The sequence below is a fragment of the Saccoglossus kowalevskii genome, chromosome 19 (assembly GCF_978046115.1).
Source record: "Saccoglossus kowalevskii chromosome 19, keSacKowa6.1, whole genome shotgun sequence".
NCBI lineage: Eukaryota > Metazoa > Hemichordata > Enteropneusta > Harrimaniidae > Saccoglossus > Saccoglossus kowalevskii.
The window spans coordinates 23,270,356-23,295,211 of record NC_140659.1 but is presented as its reverse complement, the minus strand read 5'-3'; the positions used below and the strand labels follow the sequence as shown (position 1 = coordinate 23,295,211).

The 24,856-nt window shown below is 38.7% G+C and overlaps 3 protein-coding genes across 3 annotated transcripts; 1 reads left to right on the top strand and 2 right to left on the bottom strand.

Annotated features, from left to right (window-relative positions):
- Positions 1-223: 223 nt before the first annotated feature.
- Positions 224-8,822, bottom strand: LOC100376769 (peptidyl-prolyl cis-trans isomerase-like). The gene is made up of 5 exons (XM_002733106.4): positions 8,645-8,822; positions 4,773-4,803; positions 4,210-4,395; positions 3,117-3,192; positions 224-422 (listed from the first exon to the last, which is right to left on the bottom strand). The coding sequence occupies exons 1-5, from the start codon at positions 8,711-8,713 to the stop codon at positions 287-289; spliced, it is 498 nt and encodes a 165-aa protein (XP_002733152.1). The 5' UTR covers positions 8,714-8,822; the 3' UTR covers positions 224-286.
- Positions 8,823-10,027: 1,205 nt separating this feature from the next.
- Positions 10,028-11,050, top strand: LOC144349045 (uncharacterized). Its single transcript, XM_078007859.1, has one exon. The coding sequence runs from the start codon at positions 10,028-10,030 to the stop codon at positions 11,048-11,050; it is 1,023 nt and encodes a 340-aa protein (XP_077863985.1).
- Positions 11,051-12,691: 1,641 nt separating this feature from the next.
- LOC100377072 (putative UDP-sugar transporter protein SLC35A4) lies at positions 12,692-24,327 on the bottom strand. Its single transcript, XM_085493636.1, has 3 exons — positions 24,228-24,327; positions 16,299-17,043; positions 12,692-14,884 (listed from the first exon to the last, which is right to left on the bottom strand). The coding sequence occupies exons 2-3, from the start codon at positions 17,040-17,042 to the stop codon at positions 14,408-14,410; spliced, it is 1,221 nt and encodes a 406-aa protein (XP_085349762.1). The 5' UTR covers position 17,043; positions 24,228-24,327; the 3' UTR covers positions 12,692-14,407.
- Positions 24,328-24,856: the final 529 nt, after the last annotated feature.

Below are 24,856 nucleotides of genomic sequence, written 5' to 3'. Positions count from 1 at the left end.
GTTATGTGATGTTTCCCATCTTGGTAATTTTATGAAAATAGGCTAATTGTCTTGGCTAGAGTGAGATTAGATGCGATGGAATGGAATAGGATGCAATGAGATGCAATGAGATGAGATGACATGAGATGAGATGACATGACATAACATGACATTGAGAGGTTATCATACGACAGTGAGAAGAGACGTTATCCTAAAATAATAAAAACATGTCGATAAAGAAAAATGTGGCATCAATACTATATTAAACTAATTCAATGCACAACAGCAAACATGAAAATCTGGTTGTTCATTTCAATTCGCCGCTATTTTCTATTTTGACAACTGATGTTATGTCGCCCTCATCGGTACCCTTCGCTTCCATTTTCCTGACCACGTCCATGCCTTCGACTACTTTTCCAAATACAACATGGGCATCGTCCAACCTGTAATAGATGCGTATGATTTTGTATCACTATGAATTAACACGCTTTTGGCACATATGCAATGCACTGTATATCGCGTCCTCTATTGACGAGACCTCCCGAATTGCGTAAAATGCGCGCGTGAAATGTCTTCACCGAAAATTGAATGATTAGATTTTTCGAAATTGAATTTCTTGTTTTTAGCTCAACGAGAAATGTCGATCATTCAGAGGGGAACATGGTGTTGAGATACCCATACTTCGTTAAAATTGACTATCAGCAAATGTACATTATTGGGTATAAATAATAATTCTTGCCTAATAATGCATGAACATACCACAGGGTTCACTTGTATCATTTATATACGGGGTATGCGAGACGCCAAGTGCCGTTAACCATTGGAAATGTCAAAAAGGGGACTCGTGCTTATTTTGAAACATAATTTATAGACTCCTTTGGTGTCTTGTCTACGAATGACCCCCGTAATACCCCCAAAACACTTTCGCGTTTGTCGAATCTCACGTAGACTGGCACAGTCTGGGCGATTTATTTCTTTTTGAATTTAAAATTAAATAAAAAAAAAACGAAATGGAGGTGTTAACGCGAAATCCCCTGTAACCGCGAAATCACTCAGTGGTGGTTTTGCGTTCACTCGACCTTTCGCAAAACTATTTTTCCAATTTTAACTGAAAAAAAATCTCCACAGCTTGGCTAGTCTAAATCTCACGTTATGCTTTGACGCAACCACGATGCTATGACCTTTGTGTTGTTTTCACGTTCGATTTCACGCATAACGCGGGATCCCATATATAGTTCCACGTTGCTAATACGCGCACCACTGTACCATGTATGTCTATGGACTATGGACGCCAGCCGGTCGAAGAGCCGGTGAAAACAGCTAAAGTCATGGAAACAGCACAAAATTACTTTGAAGTAATCCTGAACAACCAACTTGAAATTTATATATGTTGGACATGCAGGGGTGCTCTTGTTACACTGTTTAGAGGAGTCTCAACAACCATCCCAAAATACCGTTTTCTGAGAGGTTTCGGCCTTTGTTTTCACAGTGACGGTTGCATGGCGGATGTCAGCACTGAGAATATTTCAAATGACGAATCGAACAACTGCGCAACGAAAGACAGATCATCATGTCTGTCAGCAAAATTTGGTTGAAAGCTCTATTAAGTGTACCTTAGCCAAAAATTTAATTGAACGAAAGCTGATATATTGCCGTGCATCGACTTATTCCCGTCATGCATAGCTATTCGAATTCTGCTTCCGGTACGCTAAATACAACTAAACTAAAGAGGTACGTAATGTTCGATGTTCCAAGTTTGCTTGCACACAGTGGTAACGCAGGTAAAATAGTCGTCGTATAAATTCAAAGGAAAGGGATCTATTTGCCATACGGGAAACATGCAATTCGCATGCTTGACAACAGACTAAGATGTTGAATACTCAATCAAAACCGAAGCCACGGAACTGCTCGGTAATGTTAGGTTATTGACAGGGTGGATATCTTGCTACATCTATTAAAGTACAAATATTACTCAACATTTCAAAGGCTTCGAAAATTGTTTTTCATACAACTTTTAAGAACAAGAGGAATATAAAAGACTAGTTTCTAAAATCATTTAGAAAAAAAAAACGGAATGTACGTGGTAAGATTAAGCATGAAATAATTCCTGTGATTTGTTGGTCTGCCTGAGAAGATTGTTGTATTGTCATAGTACATCTCGTTTGCTAATGTTATTATAAAACTGGCTAATAGTTCCAAAGTATAAATACATATCCAATGCATGACCAATACTGCTTTTATGTTATTAGTAAATATTTTGACCCCAGTCCATTTGTGACATAAGGGACCGTACATTGGAAATCAGGGGGTGGCTGAAAGATTTATTAAAACTCAAACTACTCGGACTAGTATAATAGTCTGAGGTTAAAACACTAAAATCTAGACACGAAGAGATTTCAAAATTATACACCAGGTATTACGGGAAAAAAGTTGGTATATTCAAGAAAAATAAAAATGAACAAACAAGACGCCGCGAAAAAAGTGCACTGGTCTTTCAGCCACCCCCTGATTTTAAAATGGTTGTTTCCTAAATTATATATGTAAATTCAACCATGTAATAATAATATGTATGTAATCAGGTTGACCCAAAATAGGCACATCCCCGTTATTCGGCATCGAGACGTTTCAGATAAGTGTGGATACGTTTTAGAGAAGCTCAGTGTGATAAAGTTGGGTGAGCTTTGAATGTATGCTCTTTGGTGTCACTATATAATGCCTAGGGACAAAGATTGGTTTATGTTATCCATGGATATGTATTCATACATCACTGACCTGTCAACTTTAAATCTGAATCATGGGAATAACTTAATCTCACTGATAATTCATAATTCAATGACCAGTTTCAAAGCTAGCCACCGAGTCTATTCGTTATTCATAGAGGTCTCAGAGATACCGAAAAACGCTTAATTCGGTGACGACAGTCTGTTGTCATCCTCGCTGTAAGGCAATTCGTTTCACGACACGAGAATTGTATACATGTCGGACGAAATCAGTCAATTCATAGGAGACCCACGCATTCAATGGTTGAATGAAAATCCAAACAAAATTGCAGCGTTTTATTCCTCCTGATAGCACGCGTGTATAAATCGTGAAATAGGTTGTGTATTGTGTTATTTACTCTGCGCATGCGTACTTACCAGTCGGTTTTCTCCGTGCAAATGAAAAACTGCGAATTGTTAGTGTTTGGTCCGGAATTTGCCATCGACAAAGTTCCTATTAATAAAAAACATGAGCTAAGTATGACGTCATAATCATAATCAATCATCTAACTACCACATTACATCATTAACACAGGTAATGCGAAAAATATGACAGTTAGTATACCTCAAATGAAAACGAACATGAAAAAATATAAGTTTATCCGACTGAACTGGCAGAGAAGTGGTGTAATCAGTCTCGATGGGTCCTTAGCCATTAAAAATTGATAAAGCGCTGAATACAGTTTGTTATTACGTAATATCATATTTGTGAAAAACAGGATGGTCAATTTTGGTGATAATCCGAGCATTTTGAGCATTTATTAGTGTGAACTAGAGAAACAATATATATACTACCGCAACATAACGGTGTGATTCATTTTTGTTTGATTTAAAATTCGATTTGTTTAGCAACCTTTATAAAGCATGGTTACGTTACCGCGAAAAAAAATACGTGTTGGCACTACGCGCCCCTCCAGAGTATAGCTAGGTATACACTTATTGCAGTAACACGTGTAATAAGTCCAGGAATAGTGTTGGTCCATACCCTGCCAACAAGATCTGAACATAAATAAATTTTGTTCAAATTTAGCATTACATTTATTAGTTGTCTTATATCTAATTTTTTACGGTTGCGTGTTAAATATTTCCACCGAGGTGTAAATTAAAGTGAAATTGTCGGAAATTCGAAATAAAGCCGAAAAATACATGTGAAAATGTGAGAAATTCGAAAAACAGTGAATGGCCCTAACAAGCCACCGTAAATTTTCAATGAATGCACGGAATTTGTCATATTACGTACTCTCTCCTACAAACAAAGGAGTGATTTAGCTACTATGTGGTGTCAGCGTCTCTGTAAGGACGCGATTATTGTTGAAATATTAACGCTACGTGTTGGATATGAGCCCCCCGTGACATATAAAACACTTGTGTATTACTCTATTAACAATAAATCCAAAGCCCGCTGCGCCACGATTAATTGACCATGCACGAATGAGTGAGTGAGAATATTTGAAATATGTTAACTATATACCTGGTCCTTCGTGTTTCAAAATAAAGTTTTCATCCTTGAACTCCAGACCATAAATGCTCCTGCCGCCAGTACCATTGCCCCTTGTAATATCACCACCCTGACACATGAATTCTGGGATGATACGATGAAATACACTCCCTTTGTAGCAGTAACCTTGCCAACCAACACACAATGATCTGAAATTTTCTAAAAGATGTCAGAACATGATAATAATTAAATAGTTACGTTATAAGAAATAATACGGATTTTGACAAAAATATACTTTTCCTTAAAATTGTACATGTGCCCTCCAGTGACGCAGACATTTTGTATAACGTCAAAATGACGTGTATATCGTTTAAATCGACAACTGAGTTTAGTTGTTAAAATAGACGCTTTGAACGACTTTCATCCATTTCCGTCACCGCAATTTTTCGGCACTAGAGGGCGCGATTTGTAAGAAAGGTGAATAGACGACTATTTCCCGTGGTCCAATGCACTTAAATCTGTTAAAAACGTGGGGCTGTTTTGTGAAGATAAATTATTAAATAAAACGAAGACAATAACTGTCTTATATAACTTACCTACGGTTTTGGGTACAATATCGGGACGCAACTGGAAAAGAGACAACATTCGGTTAATTTCACGATGTTCACATATGCAAGCAGCGCACAATATAGAATTATTTCATGAACCACTGAATCTACCATTTTGAAATATTCATATTGATAATTCAGCTTCCCTACCCTCTTGTTGCACTGTGCAATTCACAGTTCAGTATTCCTCCGCCCCCTCTGTGAATGTCCCCCTCTGAAACTTGAATTCCCGGTAACTATTCAGCACTCCGTCCCTGGAGAGACTACTTTAAAATTCAGAATTTAGCCCCACCCCCCTCCCGCGCAGGCAATTTGCGACTTTGAAATTCAGAATTCAGTTCTCCTTCTTCCTAAATAACAGTTACCGAAAAAGGGTGGGCTATATTGTTTAAATTACAACTGGGTAAATGTTCTGTGAGTGACTCGTATGGTAATCGATGAACAGATCCAGCTGTTATAAGAATCGCATGTACTGATATCGATAATAGCAAAGATTTAAAAGATAAGATTATGCAATCGGTGTTCTATGCGTTGAAGACGCCATATGAAGCTTTTCATGAAATAGCAAGACAAAATTGTAGATATTATATCAGTGTTGCGCTGGTTGGATATTATGAATGTGTTACATCAACATGTATGTGTGTATTGTAATGAATACTCCTCTAAAAATGCATACATGTATATAGTCTATAATACAAATTATATATGGAAATATGTCATCGTTCTTTGTGTTTCAGTGCAAGTGATGTCATCAATATCTGTGTTTCAGTGCAAGTGAGGTGAACATTCGTTGTGTTTCAGTGAAAGTTATGTCATAATACTTTGTGTTTCAGTGTAGGTGATGTCACCATCCTTTGTGTTTCAGTGCAGGTGATGTCACCATCCTTTGTGTTTCAGTGCAGGTGGTGTAGTCATTATTTGTGTTTTAGTGCAGGTGATGTCATTATTCTTTGTGTTTTGGTGCAGGTAATGTCATCATTCTTTGTGTTTTAGTGTAGGTGATGTCACCATTCTTTGTGTTTTAATGCAGGTGAGGTCATCATTCTATGTGTATAAGTGCAGGTGATGTCACCATTCTTTGTGTTTTAGTGCAGGTGATGTCACCATTCTTTGTGTTTTAGTGCAGGTGATGTCATCATTCTTTGTGTTTTAGTGTAGGTGATGTCACCATTATTTGTGTTTTAGTGCAGGCGATGTCACCATTCTTTGTGTTTTAGTGTAGGTGATGTCACCATTCTTTGTGTTTTAGTGCAGGTGATGTCATCATTCTTTGTGTTTCAGTGTAGGTGATGTCACCATTCTTTGTGTTTTAGTGCAGGTGATGTCATCATTCTTTGTGTTTTAGTGCAGGTGATGTCATCATTCTTTGTGTTTCAGTGCAGGTGGTGTCATCATTCTTTGTGTGTCATTGCAGGTGACGTTCTTTCTGTTCTCTTTCCCTTATATTCAATCATACACACATATACTTTAATCACTAAATTATTGACATCCACTCCTCACTTAAATAGTATGTATTAGTTTTACTGGAAACTAATAAGCTGTGTAGGCAGTTTCTGTTTACGGATTAAATCCCGATCTTAATTAAGCGACTGAACGCAGAGGGGCCACCGACTCTTAAACATACTCGGCATTTAAAATGCGTTTTATATGCAACCCGTGGCCACTACGTACAATAAGGGTGTAAACACCTCTATGCGTTCATTAATTGCGTTGAATTGATACGCTATGTTATTTTCTTGATACGTCGTTCACTGATAACTTCCGGGTGTCCTATGTCATGTTGTCAGAGATGCTTTCTGGGGAAACTCGAATTTATAACGCTAAAAGCGCTCTTGATTTCAGAGTATACATCATGTAAATGCCCTACCCACGTGACACGATGATATATAGCCATGTAATATAGATGAGTATTTCTGATTGCTGTATCGCAATAAATACATATGCATCGGTAACAATTAAACAAAGACTCTAGAAAAGCGAAAACATTGTATACGGAACTAATGCTTTCTTAGAATATTGCGTCTTTGAGTAAAAATAAAGCGTAAATAAAAAATCACCGCTTTATCTAGCGAATACAAATCTGACAACGCTTTGCGAATTACGCACGCGTCCCCATTTCACGGATTCGTTCCATGTTTGCACCAGATGACGTTCATTACAGCTCACGCGATATGGTAAATCTGATGAATGAAGACTTACTGATTTATCTTGCTACGCGCTCTAATTAGTGTATGGTTTATGAGACAGATAATACTTTAGTATGGTCGGTACTCTGGCGCGGCATCATTAAGGTCAGTACTCTAACACGAAGTAAATGTTTTATGTAACTTTTGAAATGCTTGGAATGTAAAATGTCACGTGACATACTACTGTATCTGTGGAGTGCACATATTGCAGAGATACGCCTGTACACTTATTAAAACAGTTCATGAACTCGTCAAAACAGCGGGGTAGCATGCATGTATCAGTAACACGGTATGTACTGCGATCTCAGGCGCATGCGCTAATACACTGTTATTGAAAAGTTGAATTCACATTTGAGCTAAAAAAACTAAATTGTTTGAAATGATGTCAATTCGTCTTTTTTTATTCGCTTGTTCTTATTATTCTTTTTACAGTATTATATTGTTTTTGTTGTACTTGTTGATGTTTATATTAGAACTGCTTTATAATCGTTACTTTTGCCAGTTTGAAATAAAAGTGTTGCCTGCCCCAAATTAAAGCTTTAATTTTACAATCAAGTATCAATGAAACTATTACTTTTACTTTAGTAATTGTTATTTGTGGATGTAAACTTTAAAACATTCACCGACAGTTGCACGTTATCTGCAATTAATTGTGAATTGAAAAACGTCGAAATCACTATGAAAGTTACGGCGAGCGGATGATGGGTTAGGATAGTGAGCATGTCTAACCCGACCATCTCCTGTTCACTGCGAGATACCGCATATGCGTGATCGAATGTAAAAACAGGGCAAACATTGTCATAGTTTCATAGTTGCGTCATATTATCGCGTGAGATTCGACAAATGCGAAAGTATTCCCACGCTCAAACTCTTTTGATGGTGGTCAATTTTGACGAAGTAAATGCATCTTAATATCATGTCCCTCTTTGAAATTCCGCATTTGCAACAATTCAAATTCAAATCATTCGATTTCTGCCGCAGACGTTCGGTCCGCGCTTCTCACGCATTCCGCGGGATCTCGCAGTGAACGGAAAATGACTTTCTCAAGCTGTGGAAACAATCATGCGTCTGCAACTAATGTAATGCATGTGGATTTGTAGAATGCATCTGCGTGACAGCAATATTAAATGTCATCTCAGTTCACTTCACTTGTATTAAATACAAAGTGCCAGCATCAGGGAATGTTTCAAATGACCAGTGCGCATGCGTTAGATGAACCATGTCACAATTTCTTCACTTTATAACTTGAACAAATATGCATATTTAATAACGTCTTTAACCTGTAACCATTTTGGTTTTTTTACTTATGTAAATTGTACTCTGTGTCTCCTTTGATTAACTTAAGAAAAAGCTTTACTTTCACGGTTTCCAGAAACACGCATAGTTTTTATCGCTAAGAATAGTTTCAAACTTGACATCAATGTATTTTACTTGCACACGTACATTGCATGTTCGTAACTTGGTGAAATTAAATCAGGCGTAAACAATCCTCGCACTGTTGCCGAGAAATTATTCAGTAGAACGGGGTTCAGTATTGCCGAGGCTAGAGATGAAAGTGTCTACGTGTAAGTTATTTAGTACGGTATCTGACCGTTAAGAATGGCGACATTTGCAATCGAACACACTGACCTAGTAGTCGGGAAAACTACTGTATATTTATAATTGGGTACTTACCTCAAATACAATCCTGCCTGTCGGCTTACCGTCGATGGAGATGTCAAAGAAACAACGTACGCGGGCCATTGTAGCGAAATTGTTAGAACGTCTGTACTTTGTCTAAATGTAAACCTTCACAGTTGTAGGAACACAGGAATGCAATTATGACCACCGGATAGAAACTCCCGTGATCATGCACATCAAGAGACGTCGCAACAAGAGCGCCCTCTTTTGATTCAGTGAGTAGTATAGTATAGTGACGAGAAACAACATATTCTTATCAAAAACTAGTTTCTGGTGGTGTCTCGCCAGACTATTTACTGGGTTAAGACAAGTTCTAACAGGAGAGAGTGTAGTTAAATATTAAATGTCGTAGGGGCACACTATTGTTGCGACAGAAGGCTGGTTGACGTCGGGCCGCGTTCCATTGGTGCTACTGCGGCGGTCACGGTGGGTTGACGTTGGGACTTCCCAATGGTGCTGCGACGTAGGGAAGTCCTAATAGTGATGCGGAGTTGTCTGACAAGATTCTGTTTATGAAATGAGAAAATTGTTTTTGTTTATTTAGTATACTGTACCCTCTGAGACTAAACCTGGATAGTCAGTCTCTGATAGGTGTACGTGCCAGTTGTGTCAGAATTATCGTGAATGATGATTATCACAGACTGTCGATTTTGTTTTTGATGAATAATGTTTTTATTTTTGTTTGTTTTCTTCAATTATTATGTGCACAAATGTGTTATTATTTTTGATGAAAATTATTTTCCAGTTGAGTAAACATTTTACTTTCCACTTCAAGTTAATATATAATTTTAAGTTGTTTTCTTTGGTTTTTGCTTTCTTTTATATATTTGTAAGAGGCTATTCGTATTAGTTAGTTTGGTCATAGACCTTAAAATATATATTTTTAAGGTTTTTTTCTTTGGTTTCGAGGGAGTGCGTGTTGATGTTTTCTTAAATCGAACGTTGGTGGTGCTGTTGGCTCATGGCGTTTTGGGACAAAACATATACCAACGCTGTGAAATCTGGCAGTGTTCAATATGTTTCCGTTGAATTCCACAGCAGTCACAAAAAGTGTCTGACATCTTTATTTTGTGGTACAAGAAGAATTGTTTTAGTTTTTGCTACATAAATGTTAACACAGAAAGAGTAAAAATTGCTCGCCGCGGAAGTGTTTCCTGAAAAACAAATAGTTAATGACCTTTGAGTAGCTTGAACTCGAATAAAATGGGCTGCTGCGTTGTCGTAAATGTATTGTCTGTTCCCAGCATGCACTGTATGTTGACGTCGTATGACACCTGTTAATTATTGACTTGCGCAAACATCCACTTTAACCTCTGTGTGCTAAACATTGATAACTTGAGGCACTGCTTATTCATATCATCGATTTGCTGTGGCGCTATGAAATCATCAGGTTTCGGCATATTTATGTGGTTGTTGAATTGGAAGAAAGTCGGTATTTGCACACTGGTCACGGCGTCTTGTATCGCTCTATACGTCCTCAATACAGCTGGGTCGTTCCTGTATTTAAAAGTGAATATCTCCGAAGGCCCTCTGGGGTTTCTCCTACCTGAGACTGCGTTTGAAGGCACCTTGGAACCACACGATTATTACGTAGTACCGAACGTAGCACATTTGATATGGTTCTCTTGTCACCAGTTTAATTTTATACATTTATTGAGTATTGTGAGCATTTACAAGGTAATGAAACCAGACCGGATTGTATTCTACACCGACTGTGAACCAATGGGGCAATGGTGGGACGAAGCAAGACTTGTCCCCGTACTTGAGGTTGTACAACGAGATCCGCCCACTGAAATATTTGGTCGTAAACTAAACCGAAATATTCGAGAGCACTGGGCTGACGTCGCCAGGCTGGATATTCTCTCATCCGTCGGGGGCGTTTATTTCGACACTGATATATTTGTCGTAGCCCCGCTCGACTCGTTACGAAAATATGACTACGTTGTAGGTCGACCGAGCAGGTATACTCTCAATAATGGAGTCATACTCACTTCTTCAAATTCCACGTTTCTGAAACTATTTCTTGATAGCTACAGAGAGTACAACTCCTTCTGTTACTCGTGTAATTCTGTCTTTAATCAGAATAAATTGGCCTGGAAACACCGACACCTTGTACACATTGAAAATGAAAGTATGATGAAACCCAACTCAAACCACTGGAGAACGCTGTTTTTTGGCAAATTCCCATGGCCAGCCCATCATTTTACGTTTCATGTATGGATACGAAATTTCCAGGCAGCATACCCGGATGTAGTTTTTACGCCAGATTATATCAAACAACTTAACACCTCTTTTGGAGAGATATGTAGATATATCTATTACGGGGATAGGACGATGACGTCAGACGACTCGAATCGTATTCCTTGGTGGACTAACTTGAAAGTTGACGATAACAGATAAAATAAAACTTCGTGTATCTTTCTTGCAGAGGTCTTTCATCCACGTCACTTTGAACACGGCCATTGTGGATGCCACGTTCAAGGTTCAAGGTAATACGTGTTGGCTATCTTCTACAAGTTGCACTCTTTAGTGACGTGGTATTAAGTTCTAGACGACTAACAACTACACAACCAAACACTGTAGTCGAGTTGAATGACATTACATTCATCGATATACGTCATGTGACCGTCGTTCGCACCCGTTCTTCAAGCATCGACTTGACTGGACCTTCAACCACGCCACCAACGGCAGTAATCAGTCGAGGATTGTAGAACGATTCGTACCCAAAAATAAAATAAGGGTCTTGTGTTGCTGCTTTTGTTATTAAATGTGTTGTGGTCCTGTTAATAAAACAATTTACAGGCAACGTTGTCACAACAGCTTGCGATGTAATGATTATTAATGAGCGACATTTGTTATATGAAATTTGCATGCTGGTTTTAAAAAGACGGCACGGCGCGATGGCTAATGCTATGTATATGTAAAAGTAACACCACAGTGCCATTCAGAATGACTGCTATTACATTCACGTCTCAATTTTGAACAATCAATATTTTGTTGCTGGTCTTGCGACAGTCGAATATCAGAGTGTGTACAACTGAATTTTTTTTTTTTTTAGTTTTAAAATAAAAGTACATCGGATTTCATGATTTGTTTCATAAGACATCTTTATAAATTTAAAACGGCGATTGAAAACAACCTGACCAATCACATGGCTTAGCGAATGAATAAATATAGCGCTCCTCCGCGGCCAGTTACCCTTTTGCATCGCCTTTGAAACTAGCTTGCTTTCTCAATTTAACGTCCTCTTCCAAACTATAGTGGTACTACTTGTATTACCATTCTTTTAAATTGATTTCAGTGAACGAATCACTGTTTGATGGAATCTATCTTTTGCGTCGAATGGTGTAAATCATTCAGTCAATGATTGAAAAAAAAATCTGCAAAGACCCATGAGCCATACCAATTGCTTTCCACTTCCAATGAAAGCATCATTTTTGGATTTCAATGAAAGGCGAAGATCTTTAGCAATAATTATTTAAATATGTATTTAAAGTAGCCATAAAATAGATGCACGCCATCACATGGTGTCTTTTGACAACAAACAACAATAAAGTTGTGACGCGCAGCAAGCATCTGACGCCTGCTAATTTATTTTATTACTGGCCTTTTCACCGGCTTTTTTATATAAAATATTCATAAATGTTTGTAAAATTCAAATATGGTTGAAAACTTCTAGATTAATCGCCATTCGTTGATGAGGCATGGTCATCTGTTCTGTATTTCAATGAAGCGCGTGGATCTTTTGGAATAAATGCTCTGTGAATGACGTATAAAAAACTAATTCACGCCTCCATGAAGCCTGGTGTATTCAAGGCGGTTGATTCCCACATCTATGTTGAAAATTGCTCACAACTTCCTTCCAGTCAGATACATAGATCGGTGTTATAACATTTTAACATTTGCATAAAAAGTGAGAGGGAATACTAGTATTAGCCCCCCCCCCCCCGCACACACACACACACACACACACACACACACCGCCCTCGCACACACAATGGTCGCATTGACACAATTTTGATAATACAGCACTCAGCAGTGTTAAATTACAAACATCTTTATTGTACCTCCGTGAAATGTACACGACGCATAGATACTTACTTCAAAATAAATCATTTTAAACCTTGTAAAAAAAACTTAAAATATTTTATTTTAGTGAATGAAACTATGTGTCAAAATTGGGGGGAAAACGTTTCAAACACACACGTGACGCAATATACTTAAGTAGAGACCTCTTTGTTTTCCGTTCATTGAATTTCGTTTTTTTGAAATAATTCAATTTTGTTATTTTTTTTTTTTTTTTTTTTTTTGCAGAGGACAGTTAATGTAATTTTATAATATAGTTAATTTTCTTTATCGTTGAGGGCGTTGCGGGTTCCAGTCACTGATGACTGACTCCTGTCACTGCGAGAGTGCCCGAGCTACATCACATGTAACGTATGAATGCTTCAGCACTTAGTCTAGTTGCATCGGGTTATCTACAGTTAAAGTTATATTCCATTATCTACACCGTGAACGCAAGTTGAATTTCGGGTAAATATAATTGTCCGAAGAATGAATATCCACCAAAGGGTACAGCAACCAATGGAAATAGTTTGGAAATGTTTCACAAAACTGTAGTTTAAAGGGCGGTGGTCGTCGCACCACGCATGCGCGAGATATGGGTCTCATATAAACAAAGATGGCGATTTTGATTGTTGCGCACACCAACGAGTATAAACTGAGAGGTTATCAAGCTTTAATTTGGTATTTGTTGGTGATTGGAACGTATCGAAGGAGTCGCTGGCGGTAATTAGTGCAAGTGGCGCCCAGGACAAAACTCGTACATGTTACTTTATTAGAAAAGCGCACTGGATTGTGGGAAAATCAATGTTTATAAACACAAATGTCGCACATGCGCGACGCGACGACTACCGCCTTTTAAACTACGTGGTTTAAACGGCTATGCTATTTTCCCTACGCAGCCAATGATTACATTATGTGGCTGCTTTGCGTCACCAAGCCAGTGAGGGGCCACACTTTTTTACAGTTTTCTTTTCTTAAACCATTGGTTCCTGCATGGTAATAACACATTGAAAGAAGATGGGATTGAAAACCATTTACCAAGTACAATCAGAATACTACGGTCACTTTTACTTAAAGCGGGGAGCTGTCGCCTGCGCATGCGACAGACGACCATGGCGTGTCGTGGATTTACAAACATGCGTCTACCCTTGAGCCTTTGCGTTTTTAGCGTGCGTTGTTATCGTCGCATTCCGCTCAGGTTCCCGGCGTAGGAAGCAGGTAATTAGTAATCGCCATATTGTTCCACTGGGCCAGGATTCCAGCCCAAAGGCACGTGATTGAGTGACGTAATTTGAAAACATTCCCAAGTTCCGTTTTGCAATAAAGCCATGCTCATACATTCTGTCTGTTTAGACTTACATATTTGAGATGTTTCTGGCATTTCTCGCTGTTTCTGTGCAAATTTATAACAAAAGAAACAGTGTTTTATTCGCCCAATTTTCGAAACCCCTGCTTTAGGGCCACGAGCGTAAGCGCTGACGTCAGATGAACTAGGGAAGTAGAAGTGGCAATGAGAAAGTGATGGTCCAATCAGAATGCCGGATTCGTTACGAGTTACCGGTCTTTTGTGGCTTGGTACGCCATGACATTTGAGGCGGGAACCAGTCAATAGCATACGCAGGCGACGACCCCTCTGCTTTAATTCAAGTACACTTTGCATAATAATGCGATAATAGGTACTACGTATACGCGCTATATTTTGTGTTCGGGTGCACTGTTTAGTGAGACGTTTTCCTTTGATAAAACAGTAGGTTTAGATCCATTTTTGTTTGATGTCTCGTCTGGTTCTTTGGGTTTGGCTCTTTCGTACAGTACGGACGAGGCTAGAATCATGCATATCGCCAGTACAAAAGTGACGGTCATCTGGAAGTTTTCAGGGAAAAGAATCCAACACACCACACCTGTGACCAGGATAGCGATAGTGGATGCATAAATTTTGGCAATATTATCAATGTTCTTAATAATAGCAGCGACAAGGAGGCCTCCCGCGCCACCGAGAAAGATGGTTAGAATCAACAACCACAGTAGTGTAACGGACAAGTTCCCTTCCACGACAAATGGGTTTCCTTTCGTTATATACGTGGCCCATACGCCGGTTATTAGCACTCCAAATAAATACAGTTGAATCTGCTGCTCAAAGAATGGTCTTCTATCAGTTTTAAACAGGTACTGTAATTAAATAGAATATGTATTGTTAGGTTCGCGGCATAGTTCGTGTGTTCTGTCTGTCTGTCTGTCTGTCTGTCTGTCTGTCTGTCTGTCTGTCTGTCTGTCTGTCTGTCTGTCTGTCTGTGTCTGTGTACGTCATAGTTCAAGCAAACAAACCAATTTGCTAGGACACCACAAGTGAATATCCGGTTAAGCGTATTATTTCTGTTCGGTCTTGAAAAACGACACAATCGCATAAATATTTCGACCTAGTACTCCTGAACTACGAACCAGCCTGCAAGATTATGGCGTAGTAGGGCAGAGTATCACGTGAACGGAAGATATTCAAGTTGGTGGTACATTCGATGAAGATCTCAGTATTGCTTTCGCCATCGAATGCACCAGTTTGAAAACTGCGCCTCGTGCATTTTTTTATTATTTATTTTATTTTTTTTGCAATTTTGCGTATTCAGTAAAGTGTGCCACATGCGGTAGAATGGGAAAAGGTTTTTTAGAGGATGTTTTGTAGATACAAATCAACATTTAATGCATGTATTGGAAAGAATTATAATAAATGTTGTAGTCAAATGCAGTCGTGTGTGGTTGTACATGGTAGTGGCGTATACATGTTTAAATTCAAACAATCAACGTATTATTAAAAGTTTGATTTGAGCGTACTCTGATATTGTGTGTTAAAATTAAATGGCGACCAGGCGGCCATGTAATAATATGAATAATCATTAACTTGTGGAGGGCGCTCTCTGTGATTCATCGATATGCGTTCAATTTGAAATAGTTTGTAATATATGACAGTATATGTTCTATTGTAAATTGCACGTGTCAATTAACCAAACTTTTCAAGGCATATCAAAAATACACTTCATAAAAATGTAGTAAGCAAGCCTTACTAATCAAATATTATACGAAATGTGTGTACAAGTGTAAACGCGTGTATTTACACGATAATCGGATTATATTGTGACTGAGTTTGAAGACATTTCGACGATTTTGAATTTGAGAAACATCTGGATATTACAACCATTTAGATTGTTCGACTTTTTGTGTTGTTATTATGTCGCGAGTATAGGACAAGAAGAAATGGAGCAAAGATTAAAGCGCGGTAGTCGTCGCGCCACGCATGCGCGAAGTATATGGGTCTCATATAAACAAAGATGGCGACTTTGACTGGTGCCAAAGATCAGCGAGTACAAACTGAGACAATTCCAAGCTTTCATTAGGTAATTTTTAGGTGATTGGAGGGTATCGAAGGAGTCACCGGCGGTAATCAGTGCAAGTCGCGCCCAGGTCAAACCTCATACTCGTGATTTCCATTAGAAGAGCGCATTGGATTGTGGGAAAATCAATGTTTATTAACACAAATGTCGCACAAGCGCAGCGCGACGACTACCACGCTTTAATACAGCGATAACCTTACCTCTGTATATATTGAGGCTGCCGTTGATAAGCCTGCGCTTACCACACTGAGACAGATAGCTCCCAGTATAACGGTGAGCTGTGAACCTTCCATCTCGCCACCAGATGACGCGCCGGAAAACTCGGCTAAAGCGATACCAAACACAAGAAGAAACAACGCAACCCATCTTAGTGTAGGAATCATCCTTTTGAAAATAATACGGTAAACTAACGCCGTCATCATAACGCGAGACTGGATGAGAACGTTCCATATCGGCGGGGGTGTGAAGTGAAGAGCGTACAGGTAGATATTGTTATTCATCCCGTACAGAAGAGACGGAATAGCGAATCTCCATGACAACTTTATTGTTTTCAGTCCACCTTGGTAACCAAACATTAGAACAACAATAAGAAGTTTAACCATCTCTATTAGTACTACTATAGTTGAGAGTGGTATTGGATATTTGCCGTTATTATACTCTTTCGTACCGTAGGTCACGACTTGTTTGCCGGTCTCGAAAGCCACAAAGGCGAAACATATCGCAATATTTCGTACCACGGTCGATGTGATTTTACCGGAAGAAGTTTCTTGTAGTTTCCGTTCCGCTTCCCCTGGTAACAGTGCGCCGTCATCCTTTCTATATGACGTCATTGTTGCCTCTTCTACGAAATGCTTGTCGTTGATAAGTTCGCGCTGTCCCTTCTCCTCGCTGTCAAATCCCTCACTCTGCTGTACCTTGTCGTGTGTAATGGAGCTGGACTTCATGCTGTGGAAGCGAAACAATTATAATTGCATTATTTTCCTGTCAGGGGCGGCACGAAATTTTGCATGTGGGGCGAGATCTGGTCACCATACTCGTGCCGAAGTTACTAGGGGGTCCGGAGCATGCTCCCCTTACAATTTTTAAAATCCAGACCCTCTGAAGCGCTATTTCCTGCTTTTTGAGAGGCAAATTTTGCTGACACAAAAAAGATTTCAGTTTGATTTTGGAGGGGCGTCTTCGAACAAACATTTAAGCACCCATCCTTAATTAATACATGTCCATATCAAGTAGTGATTAGAATAAGATTCTACTTGTTTGTTCAGAACATGTAAAGAAAATATATGGACCACACTTGTAATGTGTGCAAAAATGTTTTTCTTCTTTGTGTGTATCAATGCGTATGAATGCGTGTGTTATTGTATTGTAGTGACGTGGCTTGAGTTGATACAAATATCTGCATTTTACGACCAGATTATTGACGTACATACGTCTAGTGCAGACAAACAGAAGTTAATTCACAATTTTGTAGTTTAAGGTCTAAGCCTACTCATAATTGTTGACAAAATTGGTCATGAATTACATGACAGTGTTCATTGGTTTATTGTGTAAAATCACGAAGCTAACGTCCCTATGGTATAATGAAATAGCATTATTTCATGTGTTACAGTTAAGTGTTCTGAGAAACTTGTCCTAATATTTCTTGAAAATCGCTATTTTTAGAACAATTTCTTAGAACACAATGTTAAATAAGAAATGGATATTACACTTTTTGAAACCCCGATTTTTGTAATAATTAGGAACAACAAAAAGTACTCCATCATTTAACACTATATGATTTTTTTCAGCATATATCACCAGGTTAGATTTTGAGATATTGCATAATATCTCTGCCATAGGTACCTATGGTAAAAGCATTATGATACTGCCAAAATGGCGACTTCCACTAAAATACAACCATCAATTTCTCGAAAAATTTATTTAAAATGAATAAATTCTGGGTATTTTCATTTATGAGTAGGCTTCTACCTTAAGTTGTATGTAAAAAATATATTAATTCATTCGTCGTTGTCGAAGTGAACGCGTTCGATTCACAGTGTTCATAACGATGCGCTTGCCGTAAATCTCCAAGTAAATACAATATAAATACACGTAAATATGTAGGTACAAAGGTGAAAATATAAAATAAATATTTTCTGCCTTGGGTCAAATAAAATACGAGGCTGTGCAGTCTTTTTACCGTGATGATGGATAAATCAGAATTTCACCGATTTGTGGTTTGTTGTATGTATTCTAATCGGCAAATATCGCGTCACTGGTCCAACTACATTACTCGGGGAGAGTCTGATGTTCAGTATCGCCAAATGATGTCCGAGCACGTGGTACATTTGTAATTAGTACAATGTATGGTTTGTATTAAAATGTACAAATGCATGTGTACACACGCCAACTATTAATGTTATGCTCATAATAAGGAGTGACTCATTTAATATCTCGGAGAGGGGTTGGAGGAAATTGATTTATTGCACACTTTTTTCACACTACTCTGGCAGGGATGTTTTTCTGGGAGAACATTATTGTTCCCGAATAGGAGTTTTTTATTTACAGTTGGGAGAGCAATTAAACCTGTGCATTTCACATTATTTTTTTTCACACAGAGTCTGCCCTCCGATTCAAAATGAAATGCCCCTAGCAATGAGTACAATTTAAACGAGTACGGACTCGCTACCAGTCTGATAATGGTTTGGATGCAGCGTTCAGTACGATACTATACAGACGAGATTATTCCCGAAATTTACTACACTGATTCAAGTGATGAACCTTGACTTGTAGTAGCACGGCCATGCCGAGGTGCATGTACTATTCTTTTAGTGGTACAGCTATGTCTCGATACAGACTACTGTTTGTAAAACTGGAAGGTAACGTAATAGTACAAATATGTCAATGAATTCATGGGGCGGATGAGTATATGACGTCACCAACCTGAACTTGTTGATTCGTAATAGGCGTAGTTAATCAACTATGCCCGCTGAAATGAACTCATTCAACTGTAGTGTCATTGGCCTTAGTCAACAGATCCATAATCAACAGGTCGAATACATGACAGCAGAAGGATTTCAACGTGCAAACTCATCGTTAATAATTTACCATACGTTTGTTTGTTTGTTGCACGTAAACTAGGCATCACTGATTTATTCAGTATCTGACGACCTGCGAGGTAATTCTGTATTCTGGAAATGGGGACCGGGGTACTCAGGCTCTAGCAGGCTAACTAATGCTGGTAACAGAGGATTTAAGTCGGGGCATGTCTGATTAACAAAGTGACGTATATTTTAGGGTATGTGTGTTGGGTTATTTTATGTTTACAGCCATGTGACCAGGTTAACCAGTCAATATTTGTGTTTACAGCCAGTTCGACCTGTCATTGTTTTTTGCTCACAACTATGGGACTATGTTAACAGCCTTTGAGCTAATGTTCGTTTGTAGCCATGTGACCAGGTTAACACGCCATGCTTACGTGATTATAACGACTATGTTTTTTTGCAGTTACGTGACCAGGTTGCTCACACCTATGTGGTTATGATGACCAGTCGTTTTTGTTCACAGCTACGTGAATATATCAACCCGTCATTACTGTTCATTTTACAACCATGTGACCAGGTTAACCCACCTTATTAAATCGCAGCCACGTCAATTCGTACAACTGTGAGGTCAAGACTAACGTCAAACGGGGGGATATTATATGTACTGCGTAGTCAGTCATGATAAATAGAACTGTGTGTGCGTTGCTGGGGTCGTGTTGTGTAGCAAATCTCAGCTATAACAAATGAGCTGCATCGGACTACCGTGACAATTCCTAAACTTCAAGTCATCCTTTTTCAAATGCAGTCACAAATGAAAATGCTTTCAACGCGAAAATGAGATTCTCACTTCCGAACATCGCCAATATTTTTAGCAAAAATGAACGGATATGGAAACTAATTGCGGGGGTTCACATAGACAAACAAAAGAGCATCGCCACACCGACAAACAAAAGAGCATCACATGAAGGATGTATCTTACCATGGGTTATTTACGGCAACACTACAGTATCCATTACTATTGCAGGATATCTTCCACCTCTCCCTCCGCTAAAGATAGCATATGAGTGGACGTGGTTCTGTCGTATTTGCTAAGAGGTCAAAGGTCGTATACCCAACTGATTGTATCAAACCTATACCGTGACGTCAATTGATATGCACATAGAGAAACAGCAGTAAACAACTTACTTGTTTTTGCAAACAGATCTAATTCGATACAAATATTTAATGTATTAGCTTGGATGTGTATATGACATAATTGCACTTTATCTTGTATTTATTTTTACGGGCCCTTTCGTGACCGCGCATAGTAAGCGATTTTCCATGATCTGACCGAGATCACCTGATTACGGCCACCGTGACGGATCGAAATCGTGTTAATTATTACAGCCAGTTACAGTCCATTGTTTTCTGACACGCACTACACTCGTGGAATTTTGATTTACTGTCTGTATGTCGCAAACTTACATACCCGATAGTATAAGTGTCACCATACAACGGACATACCCATCCCCGCCGGGGTACTCTGATGCGTGAGCTCTTTACTGGTGTGCCGGGGGATGTTCGCTTGTAGCGTTCATCGATGTGTTTTATTTCAACTGGCAACATGCCCATCCTAATTGAGACTGGGTATGATTTGTGGTTATTCTGCTTCAGAGTGGACCCTGGGTTTTCTCAAATTGGTTATATTTTTTAACAAGCAATCCGCCCGCGATCACTGTGCTATGAACCAAGAGCTAATAGTACTATGAATTCAAAAAGCTAGTGCTACTAGTATTAACCCAAAGCTAGTACAAAAATATACTATGAACCCAAACCAGTGCTATGGACCCAGAACTAGTAGTATTATGAACCCAAAGGTAGCGCTTTGGACCCAAAAGCTAGTACTATAAACCCAAAAGATAGTACTATGAACCCAAAGCTAGTACTATGAACCCAAAGCTAGAGCTATGGACCTAAAGATATTACTATAAACCCAAAGCTAGTACTATGAACCCAAAGCTAGTGCTATGGACCTAAAGATATTACTATAAACCAAAAGCTAATACTATGGACCCAAAGCTAGAGCTATGGACACAGACCTAGTAGTACTATGAACCAAAAGTTAGTACTATGAACCCAAAGTTAGTGCCATGGACCAAAAGATATTACTATAAACCAAAAGCTAGTGCCATGGACCCAAAGATATTACTATAAACCCAAAGCTAGTATGATGGACCCAAAGCTAGAGCTATGGACACAGACCTAGTAGTACTATAGACCCAAAGTTAGTGCTATGGACCTAAAGATATTACTATAAACCAAAAGCTAGTGCCATGGACCCAAAGATATTACTATAAACCCAAAGCTAGTATGATGGACCCAAAGCTAGAGCTATGGACACAGACCTATTAGTACTATGAACCCAAAGTTAGTGCCATGGACCAAAAGATATTACTATAAACCCAAAGCTAGTACTATGGACCTAAAGATATTACTATGAATCCAAAGCTAGTGCCATGGACCCAAAGCTAGTGCTATAAACCCAAAGCTAGTACTATGGACCTAAAGCTAGAGCTATGGACACAGACCTAGTAGTACTATGAACCCAAAGTTACTGCTATGGACCTAAAGATATTACTATAAACCCAAAGCTAGTGCTATGGACCTAAAGATATTACTATAAACCCAAAGCTAGTGCCATGGACCCAAAGATATTACTATAAACCCAAAGCTAGTACCATAAACCCAAAGCTAGTACTATGGACCTAAAGATATTACTATAAACCCAAAGCTAGTACTATAAACCCAAAATTAGTGCCATGGACCCAAAGATATTACTATAAACCCAAAGCTAGTACTATGGACCTAAAGCTAGAGCTATGGACACAGACCTAGTAGTACTATGAAACCAAAACCAGTGTTATTAACCCAAAGCTAGTACTATGAACCCAAAGCTAGTGCCTTGGGCCTAAAGCTAGTATTATGAACCCAAAGCTATTGCTATGAACCCAAAGCTAGTACTATGAACCCAAAATATAGTGCATTGGTCCCAAAACTAGTGCAATGGACCCAAAGCTAGTATTATGAACCAAAAGCTAGTGCTATGAACCCAAAAGATCGTGCTATGAACCCATGCTAGTACTATGAACCATGCTAGTGCTATTGACCTAAAGCTAGTGCTATGAACCCAAAAGATCGTGCTAAGAACCCAAAGCTAGGACTATAAACCCAAAAGATAGTGCTTTGAACCCAAGCTAGTGCAATGGACCTAACCCTAGTACTATGAACCCAAAGCTAGTGCTATGAACCCAAAAGATCGTGCTATGAACCCAAAGCTAGTGCTATGAACCCAAAAGATCGTGCTATGAACCCACAGCTAGTGCTATGGACCTAAAATATAGTGCATTGGTCCCAAAACTAGTGCAATGGACCCAAAGCTAGTACTATGAACCCAAAGCTAGTGCTATGAACCCAAAAGATCGTGCTATGAACCCAAAGCTAGTACTGTGAGCCATGCTAGTGCTATTGACCTAAAGCTAGTGCAATGGACCTAAACCTAGTACTATGAACCCAAAGCTAGTGCTATGAACCCAAAAGATCGTGCTATGAACCCAAAAGATCGTGCTATGAACCCAAAGCTAGTGCTATGGACCTAAACCCAGTACTATGAACCCAAAGCTAGTGCTATGAACCCAAAAGATAGTGCTTTGAACCCAAAAGCTAGTACTATAAACCCAAAAGATAGTACTATAAACCCAACAGCTAGTACTATAAACCCAAAGCTAGTGCTATGGACCTAAACCTAGTACTATGAACCCAAAGCTAGTGCTATGAACCCAAAAGATCGTGCTATGAATCCAAAGCTAGTGCTATGAACCCAAAAGATCGTGCTATGAATCCAAAGCTAGTGCTATGAACCCAAAAGATCGTGCTATGAATCCAAAGCTAGTGCTATGGACCCAAAGCTTCATCGTTCATGGAGACAGATGCGCATGCTGAGCGCGTTTGTCATTTTTATATTTATCTATGTATATGTATGTTCAGGATTAATAAAGCAAAGCAACAACAGTGATGATTGCGAACAAATTTTAACCTCTGTGGTGTCAAATGGTAAGAACACATATTGTCATATGTCAAATATTAACTTATTGTATAATGCTCGTTTGTCAACTGCACGTGTGTTTGATAACAGAGACATAGCGGCACCATGAGTGCATATTTTGGTATCACAAATATCAGTTTGGCTCCTGGTTACATGAATTTTAAAGATGCAATATGGACGACAACTGGTAATTTTCAGTATTGATGTTTGATACTGTATGGTGATGAATACATTGGACTATAATTTATCATGAAATGAACACGCTGTTCTTGTGCATACATGTGAGTATTCGTTGGGTGAGACAATAAGATTTTCTAATACGCATGTGCACTGAATGTCATGATACGTACAATATTAACACTCACTACACATGCGCATTAGTGGTCCTGATTTTTCATCTAACAAATACTGTTGTGTGTCATGCAAACGTAACATTTTTAGTTATGGTAAATCATAGTCCGATTTGACCTACAGTATGGAGTATTGAACAACATTATTTAAATATATATTGCATCTTTAAAAAATCTGAAAAAAATGATGGCAACGCAAGTTGTGCACTTTTGATTGGATTCGTCTGACGTAACCCTACGTGAATGAAACACCTGCCACCACCAGGATATTCGACCTATATTGTAGAACATTGTTTTTTTTTTTATGGACGGCGGATTTACTCTTCCAATAAAATGAACGGTCGGTACAGTAGTGCTGTACTCCCGCGTAAGCTTGATTTGGTACAGAGATTAAACCAAGTCAAATCATATGATGTTGAATTAATTTCGTTGTTATATGAGTGTTTCTAAGACACGCCTTGGGTGACATAGTCACATAAGTAACTATTGCAATTGTCAACGCTGACGTTTTACATGTTAAAACGAGATTACTTTACATGGTCACTATTTGACAGCAATCGGCGAACTGATAGGACGAGACGCACTCAGATATCCGTAAAACAACGATGGTAGATTACTGTATGTAAACATGATAATAAGGTATATGATATTCGTGACAAAACACTCGAAGCTTACCATGTATTCAAACTTGCAATCCAGTAACCGCCACGACTGCAATTTCGTTGACACTGATGACTGAGGCTATGACACGTCCCAACTGTTGCACATAGGATTATCAAGTAACACGTTTTATGGTAAAATATTGTAAATAATCAAAGGGTTGCTATTAAAAAATCAGCGTTTCTGTTGTGTGATGGGATTGGCTCGCAGTCACTATAATCTCGGTCACAGATGTTGCCGTTATTTTTTTGTTGTCTGCTTCATTAAAATTATTTATGAAAATAATTGTCATCCTTTGGTTCGCGATATGTGTCATTTTCACCCGGAGTCCACGAGACATATCCATTATGTGGCGAGATTGTCTGGATGTCTAATGCTTTACAATGTCTTACAAAGACGGGGGAAATGGCTATAATAATGTCGGAAATGTAGTTAAAATTATTATGATTTGTCGTGGTTACTGTCCGAATGTGGCTAATCGTCGAGTGCGTATCTGTTGGAATTATGTAGCGATGCATATTTTTTGCTAGGCGACAGTTTCCAGCATAGCACGTCACTGTTAATATCTCCTGATTTTTAGTTTGGGCTATTTGAAAATGCAGTGCATCTTGCCACATAACAGGATAGCATAACATCATAGACTA

Excerpts from the sequence above, each read along its gene's own strand:
- LOC100376769 (XM_002733106.4), bottom strand. The coding sequence starts at position 8,713 with ATGGCCCGCGTACGTTGTTTCTTTGACATCTCCATCGACGGTAAGCCG. Across the intron at positions 4,396-4,772 it reads TATTGTACCCAAAACCGTAG|AAAATTTCAGATCATTGTGT; the intron begins GTAAGTTATATA and ends GACATCTTTTAG. Across the intron at positions 3,193-4,209 it reads TTTGAAACACGAAGGACCAG|GAACTTTGTCGATGGCAAAT; the intron begins GTATATAGTTAA and ends TTTTATTAATAG.
- LOC144349045 (XM_078007859.1), top strand. The coding sequence starts at position 10,028 with ATGAAATCATCAGGTTTCGGCATATTTATGTGGTTGTTGAATTGGAAG.
- LOC100377072 (XM_085493636.1), bottom strand. The coding sequence starts at position 17,042 with ATGAAGTCCAGCTCCATTACACACGACAAGGTACAGCAGAGTGAGGGA. Across the intron at positions 14,885-16,298 it reads CAGCCTCAATATATACAGAG|TACCTGTTTAAAACTGATAG; the intron begins GTAAGGTTATCG and ends ATTTAATTACAG.